This window comes from Andrographis paniculata, unplaced genomic scaffold (genome assembly GCF_009805555.1).
Source record: "Andrographis paniculata isolate CXL003 unplaced genomic scaffold, ASM980555v1 Contig34END, whole genome shotgun sequence".
In the NCBI taxonomy this organism is placed as follows: Eukaryota; Viridiplantae; Streptophyta; class Magnoliopsida; order Lamiales; family Acanthaceae; genus Andrographis; species Andrographis paniculata.
In genome coordinates, this window is record NW_026137567.1 from 4,656,036 (window position 1) to 4,678,386 (window position 22,351).

Genomic DNA, 22,351 nt, shown 5'->3' on the forward strand with positions numbered 1-22,351 from the left:
CGTCTCAAAACAAGGTTATCATTTCCTAATTTATTAATTGTACAACCTACATATATATTACACGGTAATAGAGGTATTTTTGTCTTTTTTATTACAATTCAATATAATACTAATATTCAAAAATCTGCGTGCAAAAAACAAACGTTACCCTTCCAAACGGGACAGATGGAATAATATTTTTTTATGTGATATTTTAAAATAAGAAATTACTCTTTTAAACCTATTTTTTTACTAGATTTTCATTTTAAGAGTGACACAAGTAAATCATTTTATTTACATACAATTTTATTTATTATATTTTAACAAATAAATAGTACTCTCTCCGTCCCAAACACCGTGGAATATTTTCTTTTTGGTATGTCTCAAACACTTTGCAACATTTCCAAAATAGAAAATAATTCATTATACTTAATATCTACCACACACTTAATCCCCTCACATCATCCAAATAAAAAAATAAAATATATATTTCTCTCTCCATCACATCACCTAATTTCTAAATTATCCTACTTAATGCTATCCACTTAAAAACTAGTGTCAAAAGTAAATATTGCACCTTGTTTGAGACGGAGGGAATATTCAATTTGTATTCATTATTTTATTATTAATTCTTCAGTCATAATAAAAAAAAACTTTATAAAACATATAAATAAAAATTTTAAAATATATATGTAGATACAATATAAATTTATAATTAAATTATATAAATTAACATATTTATATTATTATATTTATACCCATCAAATCAATACACATAAAAACTCCAATCAAATTCAAATTAAAAAAAAAAAAAATCAAAATTCAAATTCACCTGAAAATTCAAATAAAAATCAAATTAAAACTTAAAACAGAATCTAAGTCTAAAATTATTATAGTGCCAAAATGAAAACAAGTCAAGATGAATATAGTATTATAATCTATCCGAGTATATGGGATACAACTTTAAACACTTGCTTACAATTTAATTTATTACAACTTTGGCAACAATAATAAATATAGTATTAAATCTAATAAAATATCAAATTAAAATAAAATACACGTATTCCGAGGATTGGGACTTAAAAAAAAAAAATAGTTCATACCTATGTCGACGTGAAACACATTGAATTGGTTTGATTTGTATTTTAAATTATATCTATTACAATATAGTCATATAATCATTAATAGACATATATATATTATATTTTAAATAAAATATTACGTTAAAAGACAATTAAAATTAAAATTAAAATATCAATTCAATAACTTTTATTTTTTTAGAAAATATGAATTAAAAAATTAAAATTAGAGATCAGATATTAGTTTAGATCCTCAAAAGATGTCCATTAATTTTATATTCAAAATATGATGCTTCTAAAATGATCCACTGTCAATTTCTTCACAGTTCATTTTTTAATGTTCTATTTGATATTTACACGTATTTTTAGGTAATTAAAATTTTTGTTATAAAATAACTTTAATATTGTATATATAAAATGAAAGAGTAAATAAAGTAAGGATAAAAGAGTAAATTTTGTGTATAAAAATAGAAATAGGACAATAATTATTGGACATTCCAAATAAGAAAGTAGAAAGTTAGTTTGTGGACGGAGGTAATATAAAATATTATATCATAATACTATTTAAATTAAAATTCAAATATAAAAAACAAACAAAATTCAAATTCAAATATAAAAAACAAACAAACAAATCCTTAGAGGCAATTCTATTTGGTCCAAAAATAATTTTAGGTGCGCAGTAAAAGTAGTTATTGCGAATTTATATGTTATAAAATAATTAAATACACATTAATTGAATAAAAATTACCCTCTTGTTTTTCAAAGTTGTAGCATTTATATCTCAAATTTATTTGCAGCGCTATTGATTAAATGAAATGTGTATAGATATATATTAATTAATGGATTTTATTTTTTTTTATTATTTTTTTTTATTATTTTTTTTTTATCCCAATCTAAATTTGAAATTTAAATGTTGGCAAGTATTTATTAAATGAGGGTTGTAAATAATACGCCAACCATAAAGTACACCAAAACGCCATTTCGCTTTAAAATTATTAATTTGGGTTTAAAAAATTGAAATTTGTATTTAAATAATTTAGGGAAAAAATTATTTTATATCCCAATATAACCAAAATTCATCAATTTTGGTCATAATATAAAAATCTTATCAATTTTGGTCAAAATATAACCAAAACTCGTCATTTTTTATCCATATATAACCAAAATTCATTATTTTTGTCACAATATAATTTTATTTTATTTTTTTTTTTTATCAATTTTAGTCCCAATATAACCAAAACTCATCATTTTTTGTCCCAATATAATCAAACCTTATCTTTTTTGGTCCCATCGTCAACAAACCGACGGAAAATGCTGCAAGATTGTGCAATTTCTTCAAATATAAATATAAGGTTTGATTTCTTTTCACATCAGCATTTTTCGTCGATTTGTTGACTTTGTGAGACCAAAAAATATAAGATTTGATTATATTATGACCAAAAAATATAAGGTTTGATTATATTATGACAAAAAAAGATATAGTTTGATTATATTGAGACAAAAAAAAAATATGAATTTCGGTTATATTGGGACTAAAATTGATAAAAAAAATTTATATTGCGACAAAAAATGATAAGTTTTGGTTATATTGAGACCAAAATTAATAAAAATTTTATATTGAAACTAAAATTTATGAATTTTGATTATACTGAGACCAAAAATGATTTTTTTCTAATAATTTAATATGATAATTTATAAAATACTTCATAACTATATATATATATATATATAAGTGTATCCATGCAATACTTTTTGGGACATGTTTCTATCAACTTAGTCAAGCGCTTACTTATACCTAGTATAAAAAATCCTCAAATTCAACGTACAAAACAAACTCATCCTATATTTTTTGGAAAATTCAGATTCCAAAATCCAAATAATAAAAATTTGAAAAAAAAAAAAAAAAAAAAGCTATGACAACATTAGCCTAATAGTAAATAAGTTTTAATTGTGATATTTTGCATATATAATAAATTGTTTATATAATATTTTAAATAAAAAATATTTTAATTTTTTAATAAAAAAATCTAATATATATATATATAGGTGTATGTAAAAAGAACATAATTTTATTCATAAGAAAATTAAAAACATATGTAAACTTATCAGATTATTAATTACGGTAAACTATTTTTTTGTTAGAATCGTAACTGATCATTTTATCATTTTAGTCCTGTAAGTGGAATATATCGCAAACTAGTCCTAGTGAAGAATTTTCGCTGTTTTATTCCTCCAGCGCCGGAGACGCTCGCGTGGCTCGTTGGAGGCCACGTGTCTGCCCGATGTCGTTGACCTGGCGGGACACCTGGCGGACACGTGGCTTCCGGCGAGCTACGCGGGCGTCTCCAGTGCCGGAAGACTAAAACAACGAAAATTTTCTACTTATGGAACTAGTTTGCGACAGGCTCCACTTACGAGACTAAAATGATAAGGGGTCCAATTACGAGACTAAAAAAACAGTTTACCCTGTTAATTATTATGTTGTTTACTTACACATGTGTATGTTTGTTTTCTCTTGAATAAAAAAATAAAAAAGTAATTAGATATAATAGTTTAAATATATATTTAATGTAATACTTTTATTTAAAATATAGATAAAATAGTAAAAATACAAAAAAAAAAACAAAAAACCACATTTCATAGCACATAATTCAATCCATAACTTTGGAGTATGATTTTGTTTGAGTCTATATATGAAATGAATTGAACATGTAATAATATAAATTTTCAAATAAATCATTTTTTTTAGTACCATAGGAATATGCAGCCGTTACTATTCGAATGGACATTGGGTAAAACTCTATAATTTTATGATCATAAGTTTATATTACGAGACTAAATCATTTCTTACATAATTTAAACAAATTACTAATTTTTTGAATGGATTGAGGTCAATTTGGATTCATCATTCTTGAATCGAAATTTGCACAGTAACATATCTTAGATCACAAATGCTAATGGTCCTAACTCAAGCTTCAATTAATGTAGTACCAATCGTCGACATCTTAGACCATACATCTTGTAAGGAAATTGAGGTTAATATTTATCGTGTAACTAGTTACAACAGATGGATAATCATACAATTTCTTCGCCAAAGTGGTATTGTCAACTCCCGACATCCAAAAGATGTAAATAGTTCTTTACGTTAGCTTTTTTTCTCACACCAAAAGTTTGTTGACAATATTACTTAAATACTCGACTCGAATATTCACCTTGAGTCATAACATCCTTTCTGACTCGGCTTGGTCCAATTGCCTAATGCAATTTCAAAATAAAAGGCGCAACTCTGGTCGTGGTTTGGCGACCTATCTTCAAAGTGAGAGAGAGGTGGAATTGTGTACCACACGAGAAACACATACCACGTCACATTTTCTTATATTAATTTACACCCTAAAAAAGGTGTTCTCATATCTTTTGAATTACAAAGCACAATATTACTCCTTAGTATGTCCATTAAATTTATCTCATTATTAATTTTGAGTCTACTAAATTTAACTTTATTATTACGTTCTCTCTCTTAATTTACTTACTTTTTAACTAAATTTCCAAAAATATCCTCAATTACCTATAACTTTTTCAATAAAATATTTTTTTTTTTTAAATTTTCGTGCCTGACCCAGATGAACTAATTTTAATGGATGGAGGGAATATAATTTATAACGTAAAATTATTATAATTCGATCTTTATATTATACAAAAAACAATAATAACAAAATATTTCAGTTTAATTTTTTACTATGATAAAACAATAAAAACACCAAAATTAAATCAATGTGCTAATTAATCATACAAGTTCTTTGCTTGTTTATCCATAATGTCTACATCAATTAGCGAAAACCCTAATCATACACTAATTTTTAACTATATTTCGCTAGCTACATTACCAAGTTCTCTAATTTTCTTCTCCTTCATTTTTCATTTTTCCTAATAAACCAAACACATCGTTGTTACAATTATTGGGCCACCTATTAAACATAATATCCAATGGATTTTGTGACGCACACACAAATCTATTTAATGCGATATAAATAGATAATATATTTTTCTATATAATATATCGAGAAACAGATTTCTCGATAAATAGTGCTAAACATAATTAGACAAGCCAAGTCTTAATGCTTGCACATTACACTAATTTATTACCAAACGATCAATTGATCGATCACTACTTCCTTGTCAAGGAAATGGTGACATTTATGAACTTGGGATCTTCTTTGGCCATACGATCGGACAAGATTTGTCGGTAGGTGTCGAACACCTCATCCATTACAGCTTTTCCAAAGTGTTCGGACAATAGGGACTCGGCCACCGATCTCATGCACTTGGCCACGTCGTATGCGCCATCTCCGCACCCGGAAGCCCACGTGATCTCGGTTGTCTCGAGACAGTCCACCGCGAACGACCCCTCTGCCGCCACTGCCGCCGCCATTTCTGCCGGAGAAGGTGTGTATTGAGGGATGTGGAATGAATGTAGCTTTTGCTCTTCTATGCGACCCTACAATTAATTCATTCACCACATTAATTTAAAAAGTATATAGTAAAAAAAAATTCAAAAAACATAAAAATAAAAATTATATAGGATTTTATTGCTAAAATAGAAACAAAAACATTAATTTATGACCAAAAAAAAAAAATGCAAAGAAACAAATAATATTAGTCTTTAGACACATTATATCCCTACCAGCACATTATATTCATATACGTTAATATAATACAAATATAACACACATGAACTAACAACATATGTTATAATTTTATATATCACACAAAACAGTTGATTTTAACATATTATATACTATTATACAACACGCTTGTAATTATAAATAAACAGTGACATATATGTCATATGTAATAAAATAATATATTGTTTGTAAAATCAGCAAGGTGTTGATTTTTTCAAATCAGTACCAGAACCGTTCCCTTAATATTGGACCGGAATTACTGATTAGTACTGCATCCATTCGATTATTTCGAAAGTCAAATTCATGTTAACCTTGAATAAGAATAAATTATAAAATTTAAAAGGTGTTTATTATATGATCCATTCGATAATTCAATTAAAAGATCGATTTAACTAAGACAATATTCAATAATAAAACGTGTTTAAAAAATACCTTAGAGACCAATTTTTGTAAGGCAAGGGCTAGAAGCTCCCAAATATAGCAGCCATCCTTGCTAGAAGGATCTTCACCTTTTCTACCCAACAAAGTTAACACCATTTTTCCGCGGCTCACCACCTCCTCCGACCGGCACTTCAGAAATGTCAAAAAATCGACCTGAAATTGCTTGTAGTATGCATCGATCACACTTCTAGGAGTTGCCCTCGCTATGTATATGTTCACTTTGTTCAATTCCACACCTTCGGGAACCTAAAATTTAAATTATTTCAAATCAAAATCAATATGCAAAATTTTCAATCAAAATTTACTATTTTTTTATATATAAATATATTACATTTGAGTGTTATTTAAACAACAACAAAAAAAAACCCGAAAACCAAACAACCCTAATTAATTAATTGTAATTATTTTATGCTGGATCGAAGCAATGAAGACTTTGTCTGTCTCTTTTAATGAGTTTGAGAAAAATTCAATTTATGTTTGATATTTAAATAATGTATAAATAAGAATTTAATAAGAAAACCAAACAAACTCCAAATCTAAGGTTTGGAGACAAAAAAAGAAAAAAAAAAAAAAAAACCCGACTTTAGATAAAAAAAAATTGATATTAGTAAAAAATATATTTAATTTAATAATTTTAAAAAAAATATATTTGTATTAATATATAATAGTCAAGTTCCAAAAAATCTATATATATATATATAGTTTTTAACCTTGGAAAGCCACATGAGGCTGTAAGAAGAATGAACAAAATGCAGGCTGCCGGCGGCGAACAGCCTACCGTAGAACGAGCCGGGGACTCCCGACACGAAGCATTTCGTCCCGCCGGAAACCGCCGGCCTGAATACCTCCTGGAACGCCGGCAGCATCGCCTGGAAAACCGTATTGAAGTCGTTTCCGGGGAGGTCGTTCAAGCTGATCTGGAATTCCGGCGGGCGGCGGCCGAGCTTCTGGCAGAGGTTGTCGACAGTTCGGACAAGCTCAGCCGCCACGAAGAATGTGTTGGGGCCGCAGGAACAGCCCAGGTCGGCTATCGACATGACGTCACCGCCGGGGAACACCGTCGTCGTGTACGCCTCGGTTATGGCAGCTTCTGTTATCGGCTTCGTCATCGATATCACTTTTCTCTGCTCATCGTTGTCGTCGAAACACTAATTAATCAAATTATATATATATATATATATAGATATAGATATAGATATAGATATAGATATAGATATGCATGATTTGGACAAGATTATATTGGATTTGATTAATTAGGTACCTGAACGAGGGAATTGTTTGCGTAGCTGGAGTCTCCCGAACCTCCATTCATGTGAAGAACCTGAACTACTTCCATTGTTGATTAATTACAGTTGTTGAGTGTGTGTTTGTTTGTTTTGATTTCTGGGGTTATGAAGTGGAAGATTTTAGCCCAATTTATAGAGTTTCTTGGGATGGATTTTTGGTATTCAACTTCGGACAGCTGCTTTGTTTATTGATGTAGACGAAATTCGTGACACGCTAGGGTTTCGTCATTCTTGACGTAAGAAATAGTGACGTCATCATCAATTTTCACCTCGATTTGGGATTTTTTTTTTACTCCATCTGTCTCGTAAGTAGCTGTTTGCTTTTTGCACGTAATTTTAGAAATTTTAAAATTATATTGGGATGTAGTAGAAATAAAATAGAAATGACTAAAATAGCCTTGTTAGTATTGTGTGATATAAATGTAATAACATTTGTATAATATATTGTAAATTGTAAGGATATTTGTAATGTTAGGTAGATAATACAATTAAAAAAAAAAATAAAATAGATAACCTTAATACTTTGTTAGTAGATAATAGTACGATTGTTTTTTTTTATTTTTTATTTTTACTTTAAGTAGTGGTATATTAATGGAAAGAAAACTTTAAATAGTACATAGGTTGATTAATATTATACTCCTATGATATAGTTCTATACAGTACATAATATATAAAAATAATGCTCCCTTTGTCCCAAATAAGGTGCCATATTTATTTTTAGCATGGGTTTTTAGGTGGGTAGTATTAAGTAGGATAATTTAAAAATTAAGTGATGTAATGGAAAGAGAAATATATATTTTATTTTTTTATTTAGTTGATGTGAGGGATAAAGTGTTGGTAGAAATTAAGTATAATTAATTATTTTCTATTTTGAAAATGTTGCAGGGTGTTTGGGACATACTAAAAAAGAAATACTGCAGAATGTCTGGGACGGAGGGAGTACAACACAAGTTTTTTTAAGACAAACAACACATAATATATACACTATATAAATATGTACAATACATAAATTATGCTAATATAATGTAAAAATAATGCATAAATTGACAACAATATGATATAGACTTTTACCATAGATTTTATTATTTGTAGCATGTGTTGTGAGAGATTATGTTATTTTATATATTGTGTTAAATAAAAACATATATTATCTGACTGACTTATGTGTGGTAACTGTGCAAAAACTTTGTGTGCAATAATATGCTTGTTCTTTTGTAATTTCAAATTAAAACGAATATTATTTAATTTGTATAATTTTAAAAATATATATACATTATTTTCTTTTACAAAATATCGTATGAAAATCCAGTAAAAAATAGTTCGATTGTATGAGATGGACCCATGACCGTAAGATTATGAATTCAAATAACTTAACAATTTACCTAGAGCGCTTTGAAAAGTAACAATTACTCATTCTCAGATTATTTGAATAAATAATAATAATAATATTATAAAATAAATAGAACAAATACGAATTGACAAAGCTACCGCTAATAGATGAAATAATATTTCCCCTTCGGTGGGAAATTAAATTAAATCAATTTACACATGTTGCATGTTGTTACAATATTATCCAAACAAGTTTGTGTTGTAATCTACATGTTAACTTTTAGATATGTCATTATTATTATTACTATTATTATTATTATTATTATTATTATTATTATTATTATACAAAATATTATAGGTCTATTTCTTTAATCAAAATTTCCTATATTTTAACTTTGTGTTTTCCCGAAAAAAATACATTTTTTTCCTTTCGCAAAATATCCCATCAAATATTATTTTAATATCAAACTCAAATTAATTTAAGAAAATATTGCAGTGAGTTTGGAACAAACCCAAAAAAAAATGTTACAGAGGAAGTATGAAAAATATAAATAAAACTTGTGTGTAGGAAGTAATTTTTTACACACAAATTTTATTTATAAGTTTTTAGCACAATCCTCGGACATGAGGACTAAAAATAATTATATAAACAATTAATAATAAAGTAGTATGGTAAATAAAAAAAAAATTAGTGACATTATTAGTTGTGACAGAAAAATTAATATAATTATACATATGCTTTATGGATATATATTGAGATGGCCCCCAATTATTATGAATAATAATTGTATATTATTCCTTCCGTTCATTAAAATTAGTTTATTTGGGTCACAGAAAAATAAATATTTTATTGAAAATGTGATGGGTAATTAAAGATATTTTTTAAAATTTAATTAAAAAATAAAATAAATAAAGAGAGAAGGTAATAAAGTTAGTAGTATTTATTGTAAATCAGTATTGAATAGAGGGTAATAATTAAACGTTGATCGTTAACTTTGTCAAAATTAGTAATGAGATAAATTTAATGGACGGACTAAAAAAAAGTGATAATAAATTTAGCGGACAGATAGAGTATTATTTTAAATAAATATATAAAATAATATTTTATCGCATAATCATTTCTCACAACGACATTCCAATTTCTGTCCGGTCCCACGTACCATGTCACTTTCCTTCTTTGGAAAATGATTACACACTTTAATCTCATTTTAAATTTTTTAATTTTATTTAAACTAATTAGTTATTTTAATCTTAATTTATAATTATTTATATTATAGGATAATTATTTTCACTAATACATTATTAATTATCTACTAATTACACTCCTCCTAAAATACCGTGTCTACATTGTAGCAACACGATATCTGAGATGGAGAGAGTAATACATATTTATGGAAATTAATTAATGTATTCATTATATTCAAATAAAGTTAACACAAAATACAGATGAGAAAAGACGTGACAGTTATTGTTACAGACACATAGTTTAATCACTTGACCAAGACTTGAGGCGTGTGTGTGAAATAAATAATGTACGTAATAATTAATTAATTAATTAATTAATGTGCTGATTTAATTTTAATTTAATTTAATTTAATTTACCGTAACAACCGTCCATCTATGCCTCATGCACGTTTTTCGTTCCTTTTTAGGTTCAAATTATGGATTTGTCCAATTGATGTAAGGATGCGTTGCAGCATAAACGATAATTGAGGATGAAATTGCAAATAAAATAAATTCAATACAAAATAATAATTGATTTTTTTATTTGATAAAAGATAATTTAATTGAAAAATGTAAAAAAATACAACGTATAAATAGAATGTCCTGTATTGCTAGTTGAAAAAAAAAATCATTAAAAAAAATAATAAATTAGATAAGAAAAATATTATTGTATTTTTTAGATATATTTTTAGTTTGATAATATATTTTAATAATAATTGAGATATGATATTTTATGAGATTTTAATAATATAAAAATTAAATAATAGTAAAAATAAAAAAATAAAAAATAAACAGAAATTAAATTGTAAAAATTAAATATAAAATGATAAAATAAACAAATGTATAAACACATTGTATTCTCTTAATTTTATTTTTATATTATTTTTTAATTCTGAATTCTCGGTCTCAACTAAACAAATGAAATGAATTTTATTTCTCTTTATTTCCCAATCAAAGAAAAGCGGAGACATTTTTATTTCTCTATTTTCATTTTGTCACTAAATAAATAAATACAATAATAATAATAATAATAATAATAATAATAAGCCCAGCTGGTCCATATAGAAAGCCCAGCCCGCTCAGAATTCAGCCTTTATAGACTTAGTGTTGTTTGGTTCATGGACTTTTTTTTTTAGTGTGATCGGGATTTTACAGTAGGATTTATATGTGATGGGATTTATTATATTTAGGATTTGGAATCTCATATTATGTTTGGTTGGTAAAATGAGGTGGGATTTATATTTCTTGGATTTGGATTTTTTATATTCTAAATGACATAATTGTCCTCTTATGAATTTTATTTATTTTGACAAATTAAACCTCTAATTCATTATTAATATAAATTGAAAATATATCAATAATTTTATAGGATAACAATAAATTCGCGTAAACTCAAGACCCGACCAAGCCTGACCTATTTATTTGAAGTTAAGTCCAATTATTTGAGTATTAGGTCTGGATCCGGGTCATGATCAGGGTAATATAATAATAATATATCAACCATACATATGAAAAAATAATTTCGAATAATATAATTATATTAAAAATATTTTTTGAGTTTAACGTATTCATTATTTTATTATAATATTTTCTAATATAATAAATAAATTTTAATATACATTGGATCTGGTACATGCGTAATTTTAAATTAAAATTTAAGAATTGTTAAAAAAATGAAATTTTCGGAACCATCAAGTCTTACCGGGTATAGTCTCGGTCGGATCTAGTATAATCGGATCCAATTTGAATCTCGGATTTAACAATATATATTTTGAATGAATATCAGTTCCGATTGAACCTGACTTATGATCGTCCCTATAATTTTATAATTCAAATAAAATTTATAATAAATAATAATTTAAATAATGAATTTATTAATTTATTTAAAAAATATTGTACAATAAAAAATAATATAAATTTAATTAAATATATAATTCAAATAATAATTAATTTTAAAATTATTTAGTTTTTTATATAAATATAATACTATTATATTTTTACATGAGGATATAAATGTAAAAATTAAAATTTTAAGAATGAGATTTAAAAGTAATAGGGGTATCCCTATTACAAAAAAATCTCTTATTTGTAGGATTTTAGACCTCTATTTCAAATCTCATTATTTTAAATTTCACCTTCTTTTTTTTTAACCAAACATGGATTTCATGTCCAAATCCCATGGAATCCTGATAAATCTTTGAACCAAACAGCCCATTATTGTTCATAGTTTATTTTTATATTTATTTTTATTTGGGTATATTATATAACACGCCGGTTTTATTCATTGCGTGAACTTTATGTTAATGTAAAATTTGCAAGAAACACCTTTCTTGTCCAAAACTGATGACTGGTTTGAAATAAAGACCTAATAAATAAATAAATAATTGATCAATCATTTATTTTTATAAAAATAAACAACAATTTGTCTTCAAAAATTATAAAATGAAGAATTAATAAATTATTAATATATTTAATGCAAAAAAATTATTTAAAATATTTTGCGTTTTTATTTGTATAAAATTCGCATAAATTTAGATATTTATTTAGACCTAATAAATAAATAAATAATTGATCAATTATTTATTTTTATAATTTTTATAAAAATAGATAATAATTTGTCTCCAAAAATTATAAAATAAATAATTAATAAATTATTTATTTATTTAATGCAAAAAAATTATTTAAAATATTTTGTTTTTCTTATTTGTATAAACTTGCGTAAATAATTTATTTAAAACTAAATATCAATGAATAATGAAGGTGTTTATTAACACAAAGTTTCGCGCAATAAATTTTACATTTTTAGTAATAGACGAGGATGTGACATGTGTTATGTAATTTACACTTTTTTTTTTTTTTTTAGGGTTCGTTTATTTATGTTCCTCCATGGAAGCCGAGGGAATGCTTACTTTGCCTTTTAGGGTGTGTTCGTTTGTAAGATTTGTGCAAAATTTTACTATTCATCTAATTTTTTTTCCCCAAAATATCAAATCAAATATTTATTTTTTTATTTTTTATATTATATTAAAAATTAATTTTACATTCAAAACATCACATCAACCCCTATTTATATCACATCGTACAACTATTCAAATTCAAAATTTTTACTATTCAAATCCCACCTCAAAATCCAAACCTCTAAACAAACACTCCCTTACAGTACTTCGCATTTAAAGGAGAAAGATAAGAGGAAGAGGAAGAACAATTCAAAAAATCCTTCAATGGCTCTCTCCAACCCCCCTTGCAATGTTGTGGATGATATGATTTTAAGTATGATGATCAAATACCAGACAGGATTAGGAAAATCCATTTTCATGTTCAGACTCATATGTTACCGCTCGGATTTGCATCATTGGAGTTCTTCCGGCTCAGCCATTCATGGAGCATTTTGGTCCGAAACTCGAATCTACAGTAGCATTAGCGAGTTTCGTCGTTCTCCTATGCCGTTTAAAAATTGTATGGCAGAGTGGGGAAAGCTATTTCAGAATGGGAATGAAACCTAAAGCAGCCGCAATTCTAATGGCTGCCAGAAGGACATGTGGAAACTTCGGAGAAGGTATGAAAACGAAGCATATGGCGTTTACGAGTGAAGGCTCATTGAATTTTACGAACAGTAGCACAATTATTTTATTAGGTCAATGGAGCGCACCGAATTCGGTGGCATCTTCATTCCATGTATATTACGTAGATCTTCGATTGCAACGCCATTGCATCTGAGCTTTGAGATCGAATGGATTCGTCTTCTCTGCCTAAACTTATCAAAGAAATCAGTCGATGGACTTACACAGGCCGTTTCTCCCATTCCCAAATCGAAACCCTATTGAATTACTTCCTGCAAGTCGGGGTTGACTCTGCCTTCGTCTCCAGGCTTTACACGAAACTAGGTCTGCCCCATGGCTGCTGCGACGGATTTGAGCCTCGGAATTACGACAACTTCGAAGAAACGGTTATGGGCGTCTTGCAGGACCTTGGGGATTGGTTCAAAGTGCCAAAGGTTCAGCAGCTTTCTCGAATGGAGAAAATCCCCCACAGGAATGAACTTATTGCAGGTTTCATCAGTTTTCTCCTTCAACTAGCTGATACTCCTCATCAAAACTCCCCGATTTTGAATGCTTCCGTTTTGGAGGAGCTGAGGTTTCTGATCGTGATTCTCGGGGACAGACCATTTCAAGCCATGGAGTATAAGCAGGTGCAGAAAATCCTTGCGGAATTCGAAAAAGTGGGTAATGAAGCTGGTATGTTAGTTCACTCTCTTATTTTCAGTAATCATTCACCGACGCATTCTATGAATGATCACGCCATTAGTGTTCTTACTGAGCATATAAATCTCTTGAAGGTCAAAATAATCGATTTCTTGTATCTTGCGACGAACGTCGTGATCTGGCCAAAGAATGGTTTGGTATTAGGTTCTCGTGTTAAACATTTTCGCCATTTGAAAACCAAGATTCTCAAGTTCTTGAAAATTACACCGCGTGCTATAGTTTTCCCAAAGACAAATAGCACTGTAGATTATCTGTCCATTGTTGATTCACTCCTCTATGATGTCGACTATATAATGGGTGGTGTTGCTGATCGAATTGCTGAGATTAATGGTCAGCTTAAACTGCTCCGTCGATGGCTGATGCGTCTGCAGCATTTGGTCAAGGGAGCTAAGGTGTCTCAATTATCTGATGACTTTATGCAGATTATCGATGTGGCTTACGAATCTGAATATTTGATCAGCTCTTTTGTTGTTGGAGATGCTCCTCTTTGGTACCTTGCCATCAGGTTGGCTCATATCAATGCCAAGAAAAACAAGCTCGATCGAGTTATGCTACGGCTGATGAATAAAAATTCAGATGTTGGCGATTCGAGAGCTGCAGAGGATTTCATTGCACAGCCGCATCCAACTAGAAGAGATTCTGCAGACGATGTAATGGTTGGTTTTGAGGATCTGGAAAGGGATATTTTGGACCAGTTGGTAGCAGGAGGGGAACAATGTCAGTTTATTTCCATCATTGGTATGCCTGGAATTGGTAAGACTACTTTGGCGAAGAAGTTGTATACACATCAGTTGGTTAGTCACCACTTCGACAAAAGCTTGTGGTGCGTAATCTCACAAGTGTATAATTTGAAAAACCTATTGATCACCATTTTGATGAGCTTAAGAAGTGAGAGGGATGATGATGAACTCGCGAAGATGGATGAGGAAAGTCTTGCCCTGCAAATGTACAAAATTTTGAAGGATAGGCGATACTTAATAGTAATGGACGATATATGGAGCTCAAATGTGTGGGACGACCTTCATAGATATTTCCCGGATGATAAAAATGGGAGCCGGATAATATTCACTAGTCGGAACAAGGATGTGGCGCTTCCAGGTAGCATCATTCATGAGATACCCCTCTTGTCTGATGATAAGTGTTGGAAACTATTGAAAATGAAGGTTTTCGGAGACAACCCTTGCCCTCCACAGTTGGAAGACATTGGGAAGAAAATTACAGCAAAATGCTATGGATTGCCACTAGCCGTAGTTGTTATATCCGGTATTCTTTCGACTGTAGAGAATGAAGAAGGCACATGGAAAAATATTGGAGAAAGTTTGGACCCTTATTTATTTTCGGAACAAAGCAACTCAGTGATGCGAATATTGGAACTTAGTTACAAACAGCTACCAACGTATCTGAAACCGTGTTTTCTTTATTTTGGAGTATTTCAAGAAGATGCAGAGATCCCTGTTAAGAAGTTGAAACAGCTCTGGATTGCCGAAGGATTCGTACAGGAAGAAGACAACACGAGATCAGATAGTGTTGCGGAAGAATATTTGAAGGAACTGATTGCTAAAAGTCTTGTACTAATTGTCAAACGACGATCAAATGGTGGCGCCAAAGCTTGCGCTATTCATGACTTATTGCGGGATTTATGCCTCAGAATATCCGAGAAGGAAAATTTTGCGAAACTAGTAGATCAGTAAGTTTGGTGCTAACTCTGTATATTATTTATGTCTTTCAACTAATGTTTGATGTCGATTTAATACAATGTGCTGACGGGCATGTGTTACTTCTAACTTCTTCCTTGCAGTGACTGCTCAATATGGAACCAGAAATTCCATCATCTGTCCGTTCAAATGAATCAGTCATATTTTGCTTTGCCTTGTCATTTGGCGCCGTATAGCGCACGCGTTCGTAGTTTTTCATGCTGTGGTTCGGAGAGATCGTTCTCGCTCCTCAACATGAGATCGTTAAGAGTTTTACATTTTCAGCAGCAATACTCTAATCATGATTATTCAGGAATTCAAAATTTGGTTCACTTGAGATACATGGCTATAAACAGTATTCCTTCTGGTTTACATCTTCTCATGAATCTCGAATTTCTTACAGTGAACAACAGAATTATCTTGTACACACCGTTACTGCAGATGGCGAAGCTGCGGTACCTCTCCTCTGAAAGTGCCTTTTTTCCTGCTGAAGGTCGTAGTACCGAAGAGTCAAGTAAACTGGAATTTCTTTCCGAGATTCTGATAAGTAAGGAAGAAGATGAAGAGATGATGAAATGTTTCCCCCTTCTCCGCAAACTGAAGTGTATGTATAAAATGTTTGAGCGACGCAATGGGGAATATGCATTTCTTGATCTCCACTTCCTCGACCTCCTGGAGTCACTGACAGTGACGGTCTCCCGTTGGGACTCTGGGTTATCTTCGATTAGTATCCCCTTTAGCATAAAAAAGCTGAATCTATGCAACCTGCAGCTGCCCTGGGAGAGTATATCGATCATTGGGTTGTTGCCGAATCTTGTGGTTCTCAAATTAAGATATCAAGCCTTTCAGGGAGAGATTTGGAGCACGAACGACGATGAGTTCAAGCAGCTTAGATACTTGAAGTTGGAATGGCTGGATCTCAACCAATGGGACGTCTCCTCGAGCGATCATTTCCCTAGGCTTCAACGGCTTGTCTTGCATGATTGCTGCGATCTAGAAATGATCCCTTCTGAGATTGGCGGGATTGCGACGTTGGAGCTGATTGAGGTGCGTGGGAAGTGTCGTAAGTCAGTTGAAGAGTCTGTGATGCAAATTCAGCAAGAACAATTGGATATGGGAGACGAAAACCTCAGGGTGGATATTCAGGTATGGACAATTTACAGCTTCTTAATACATATTCCGAAATTATGAAGAATATATGATGATCTTTCACTATTTGTAATTTATTGCAGCTTGACGACAACGATGTTTCATCTGATGAAGATAGTTCCCCGGCATCCAGCCCATGAATTTGTTTTAATCTGGTAACTCTTCGACTCCTTATTTTCGCCCAATTTACATGCTTTTGCTTGCATCGAACATGGAGCTCCCATACCTACCTGAACTTAATCTGTGTATTGTAATGTCGATGAATGCCGGGATCATTGAGAGTTGATGATATGATCATTTTGGTTGACTCTCGTATCTGTTTTCGGTTAATTGGTAGATATTGAAGTGTTCTTGCATTGCAACAATTTAGACATCTTCCAACTAACTTGTAGCTACCCTTTTATTTAGGCAACGTGTGGTTGCAATTACAAGTAGACTGCCTTCCCTCTGATCATTACAATGTCGATTGCAGATTTCGATTATCCTAAGCTTGATAAATATAGAATGAGATTCTAAGATTGGTTTTACAGTTTACCACAAATGGAAATGGTGGCCTTCGTCCTCAAAAGCCACCGCTCCTTTTCTCTCATCCTAAATTCATCGTATCTCCCTGCAAGAAATCTGCATCCTGTTTGTCTTGATTGCAGATCTGTTGCCATGCTGCATCCCGTCTGCTCCGATTTCTGATTCCAGGTATCGTATATGACGACGGAATACCTTTATATGCATTCTTCCGGCGAAAATACTGACGGAATTTGATTCAGGGCGCGAGACCAACATGGATCTTTTCCTGAGAGCGAGCACGGTCCGGCTCATCAGCTACCGCGACAAGAACCTGGTGGCGGAGGACAACCACGCGACGATCAGCCAAGGCAGCGATGGATCCGCGAAAAACGCGATATGGAGCGTCGAGATCATCGATGGAAAAGATTGCATCCGACTCAAGAGCTGCTTCGGCACGTACCTGACGGCGACAAGCATGGCGTTCATGCCGGGGGGTTTGTCGGGGAAGAAGGTGATCCAGCGGTGGCCGTCTCAGAGCAACTCTGCGTCGGAATGGGAGCCGGTGCGGGACGGGATGCAGGTGCGGCTGAGGTCTCTGTGGGGCTGCTTCCTCCGCCCCCACTCCGGCCTCCCGCCGTGGAGAAACTCCATCACGCACGACGTCCCGTGCACCGCGAAGATGCGTGAGAAGGTCCTGTGGAACGTCGAGGTCGTCGAAAAGTGCCCCGACCGTGGTATTTGGCGGGGCGGTTATCCAGCGACGGCGGCGGCCGGCGGCGGTCAGCAGAACGGCAGGGAATGTAGCTTGAAGGAAGTGATGCTGAAGGAAAGGATGCAAAGCGTCTCTGATGTACGGTGGCTGTGGTACAGAAAGATGTTCTCGCCATTCTCCGGATGATCTAATTAATGTGTCTGATATATAAACCACCTTGATATATCAGAACTTAATGCTAAACACTGCGATACTATAAACAACACATAATATATATATATATATATGTAATATAAAGTCAGCTCTAAAAAGTCAAACTGCAATTCCTCCTTCAAGCTTCCAATCCAAAACTCAAATCATTTCATAGCTTCGATACAATAATACAAACGCCATATCACAATGCTCGAGCGTCGCCATCGATTCACGCCTCTCCTGCTGCTCTATTTGCTCCTCTCGTCGAATTCCGCGAACGCTCAACCACACAGTATATGTATAATCGGGAGCGGAATCGGCGGCTCCTCCCTCGCGCACTTCCTCCGCAGATACTCCGACCGCCAAACGATCGGCAGGATTAGAATATTCGAGCGGAATGGCGTCGTCGGAGGGCGAATGGCGACTGTCACGATCGGCGGCGAGACTTTCGAGTCTGGCGCTTCGATTCTCCATCCCAAAAACTACCACGCCGCGAATTACACCAAATATCTCGGCCTCAAAGTGAAAACCTCCGACCTCGACGACGATTCGCTGTCCTTGGGGATTTGGAATGGGGATAAGTTTGTGTACAAGACACTGAGTTCCAACACCAGGCTGCCGCCATTATTTCAGCGCTTGTTGTCGTTCGTGAATTCGATTGTGATGTTGTTTAGATACGGCGCCTTTTCTCTCCTTCGGATGAACAGCTTCGTTGAGGTACTTAGACGATTTCTAGGGTTTGTGAATTACTGCGATATCATACTCTTATTATTATTATTATCTATTTTAATGGTGAAACAGCAGTGTAATTACGAGTTGAAGCATGTTTATTTGGAGTTTATTTCTTCTATTAATGGCTATTTATCTCTTCAAGCTGTTAGCTCCATTGCAACAAGTTCATGCTTAGTAATGTGATACAAGTGCTGTGAGTCTACAGGATGAGAATAAATGTGAGTGTGTTATATTTTTTCCTGATGATAAAATCGAAGAGATCGTTTTTATAGGAGACAGTGAATAAGTTTTTGAGGTATTACCAAGATTTTGGATCGCGGCCGGTGTTTGAAACCGTTGACAGGATGCTTAAATGGGCTGAACTCTACAATCTGACTACAATGACATTGGGAGAGAAGCTGGTTGAAGTCGGATTGTCTCGGTTACTCATTGAAGAACTTGTCACTGTGAGATTTTTGTTCTGCTGTACTTACTATCGTCGTTTTGGTTGTCTATATGGTGGTGTGCAAGTATCATTTATTGATTAGGTCATGCATTTGAGGCATATATTCTTCTGTAATTAATCATCCCAAGTTCTGTGAGACTATGATTTTGTTTATTTCTGAACATTTTTTTGATACAATATGTTAATTGCATTTCCTTAGTATCAAATTGCATAGGCGAAAAAGGAAGCTTGGAAAAAACTCCTATTTATTGAAGTTCTAGAAGTGCATTTTTACGACTAATAAGTAAAACTTGAAAGTTCCAATCTTATTGGTTTCCGACCACTTAAAGTGCTTTGTTAGTTTTAGAAACTATTCATGACTCAGATTCCTTTTCTTTCATAGCCGATGTTTGGCATTATGTTGTTGTGTGCGAGCTTTGCATTAATACTCTCTATGGCTTTAGGGCGCATAATTATTTTTGTTTTGAACAAAAGTGGAGATCTTATTATGCCTTTTTCAGGTCATTACCAGAATAAATTACGGACAAAGCATGAATATTAGTGGGCTTGCCGGCGCAGTCTCTATGGCTGGTTCCGGAGGTGATTTATGGGCCGTTGAAGGAGGGAACTGGCAGATGGCTGCCGGATTGATCAACAGGTCGGATGTTGCCTTGCACCTAAATGAAGAAATAGAATCTATATCATACTTGAGCAATGAATATCAACTGAACTCCACGGAAGGAAAAAGTTACAACTGTCAGGTCACTGCCGTGGCAACGCCCTTGGATGAAGTAAAAATTCATTTCAATCCAGCAATATCAATACCTCCGAGAAAACTGCAGCACACTCATGCAACTTTTGTTAGGGGGCTGTTAGATCCAGTGAGTATACCGACTATTCATGACTTTTACATGTTTCAATTTTTGGTTGAGATCTTAACATTTCAAGAATTTCATGTGATCAGGCTTATTTTGGTCTAAATACCTTGTCGGAAATCCCTGAGTTGGTGGGCACCATAGAGTCTGATGATCTACCATTCACAAGCATCAGTGTTCTCAAGGAACACGAAAAAGATAAGACCTACAAGATCTTCTCCCGGGAACCTATGCTGGACGCCTTACTGGATAACATCTTCAGGTATATTATTAATTGTCTTCGATGAATTTATCTTCTTACATGGAAGTATTAGATCAGCCACCGATTAAATGACCAAAGAGAGCCGCAGCTCGTGAGACTTTTGCTCATTCTTTTAATAGGATTTCTGTTCGACAATATAAACTAACACTATATTTCTTTGAGCTCGTAAATTCCATAATCACACTGCCTTTTTCTCTTACAGCGAGAGATCGGAGACAATCAGAATCGATTGGGCAGCGTATCCTCATTACCAGGCGCCTGAGGAATTCGCTCCCTTCATTTTAGATGATAAACATCTATATTATGTTAATGCTTTCGAGAATGCAGCCAGCACCATGGAAACAAGTGCTGTTGCAGCTGAGAACATTGCTCGTCTGATCCTATCACGACTCTCTGGGCGAAGCCGTGGTAGTTCACCGAACTTGAAGATCGTTGTTGCTGACGACGATTCTTCCACGCTGCATAATGAATTGTAAGTTGGAATCTTAATTTTCGAATATGGTGATGCTCATTGAGTTTAAAGGATATGATGTTCTTGAGCCTACAACATGCTCTGCTTGTTATATTGTGCCATCGAACGTATCCCTTGCTGCTTTGATTCTCGTTTTTGATAATTGTATGAATACATGCTCTTGTTGTTTGGGGAAATATGAATAAATTTGGGTGAAGAAAATCAATGGCGGGGATAAATAAAAAGGATTTGTCTTCAATAGCAACTATTTCAACTGTGAATTTCAACAATTACTCTAGACAGGTTTTTGGAGAGATTTGAATTTTTGAAAATTTTTAAAAAATAAAAAAATTACTATTTGATTTGATAGTTTATAAGAAAAAATATATATTTGGTATTATATATTTTTTTAAAAAAATAAATAGTGTCAAAAAAGACAAGGCTTTGTTCTTTTTCTACTTTTTTTCATGTATATTTTTCAAAAGATATTACTCAAATATCTATTTTTTCATTTTAGTCCGACCATAACAAAGTATTTATTTTTTTTTTTTAGTAATTGTATTATATATCTAACATTACGAATAGCTTTACAACTTACCATATATTACATTTATATCACGTCATTTCTACTTTATTTTTATTATATCATAATATAATACTAATATTTTTAAAACTATCTTATAAAAAAAAAAAAAAAAAAAAAATGCTTACGAAATGGAAGGAGAAATATACTACATGCTCTTTGTACCTAATATGAAAAAGTTTTCTTTCCACCGAATTTCACAAAACAAACAATCAAAGCAAAATGGAATAGTGGGTTTTTCAAGATTTTTCAAAATTTGAAGTTTTTAAATTTTAATTATTTTAAAGAAAAAGGAATAGTCGATTTTCAAGATTTTAATTTTTAAAATTTGAATTAAATTAATTAATAATTTTAAACCATCAAACAACCACAGCCCTTATGATTTTCTCACTCAATATATGATTTACAACCCCTCAAAATCATGTGGCAGCATTATTTTTTATACAAAACCAAAAAAAATTAAATAGTTAGGAAATTTTTATAGTAAGGAA

General features: G+C 31.9%; 3 protein-coding genes across 8 annotated transcripts; 2 read left to right on the top strand and 1 right to left on the bottom strand.

The window, feature by feature from the left end:
* Positions 1-4,977: 4,977 nt before the first annotated feature.
* LOC127248803 (S-adenosyl-L-methionine:benzoic acid/salicylic acid carboxyl methyltransferase 1-like) lies at positions 4,978-7,562 on the bottom strand. The gene is made up of 4 exons (XM_051271337.1): positions 7,443-7,562; positions 6,892-7,305; positions 6,173-6,427; positions 4,978-5,553 (listed from the first exon to the last, which is right to left on the bottom strand). The coding sequence occupies exons 1-4, from the start codon at positions 7,515-7,517 to the stop codon at positions 5,224-5,226; spliced, it is 1,074 nt and encodes a 357-aa protein (XP_051127294.1). The 5' UTR covers positions 7,518-7,562; the 3' UTR covers positions 4,978-5,223.
* Positions 7,563-13,214: 5,652 nt separating this feature from the next.
* LOC127248572 (farnesylcysteine lyase) lies at positions 13,215-21,408 on the top strand. 6 transcript variants are annotated; one of them, XM_051270984.1, is made up of 6 exons: positions 17,300-17,818; positions 17,890-19,250; positions 19,538-19,711; positions 20,211-20,570; positions 20,654-20,826; positions 21,029-21,408. In XM_051270984.1, exons 2-6 carry the CDS (start codon positions 18,741-18,743, stop codon positions 21,300-21,302), a joined length of 1,491 nt encoding a protein of 496 aa, XP_051126941.1. In that variant the 5' UTR covers positions 17,300-17,818; positions 17,890-18,740; the 3' UTR covers positions 21,303-21,408. The 6 variants fall into 6 exon arrangements, with proteins under 6 accessions (XP_051126937.1, XP_051126936.1, XP_051126938.1 ...); XM_051270980.1 differs by lacking the exons at positions 19,538-19,711; positions 20,211-20,570; positions 20,654-20,826; positions 21,029-21,408 and adding exons at positions 13,215-15,969; positions 16,081-17,122; positions 17,209-17,280 and having other exon boundaries at positions 17,598-17,818; positions 17,890-18,701; XM_051270979.1 differs by lacking the exons at positions 19,538-19,711; positions 20,211-20,570; positions 20,654-20,826; positions 21,029-21,408 and adding exons at positions 13,215-15,969; positions 16,081-17,122; positions 17,209-17,280 and having other exon boundaries at positions 17,656-17,818; positions 17,890-18,701.
* Positions 17,904-18,527, top strand: LOC127248516 (uncharacterized). The gene has a single exon (XM_051270878.1). It carries the CDS (start codon positions 17,904-17,906, stop codon positions 18,525-18,527), a length of 624 nt encoding a protein of 207 aa, XP_051126835.1.
* Positions 21,409-22,351: the final 943 nt, after the last annotated feature.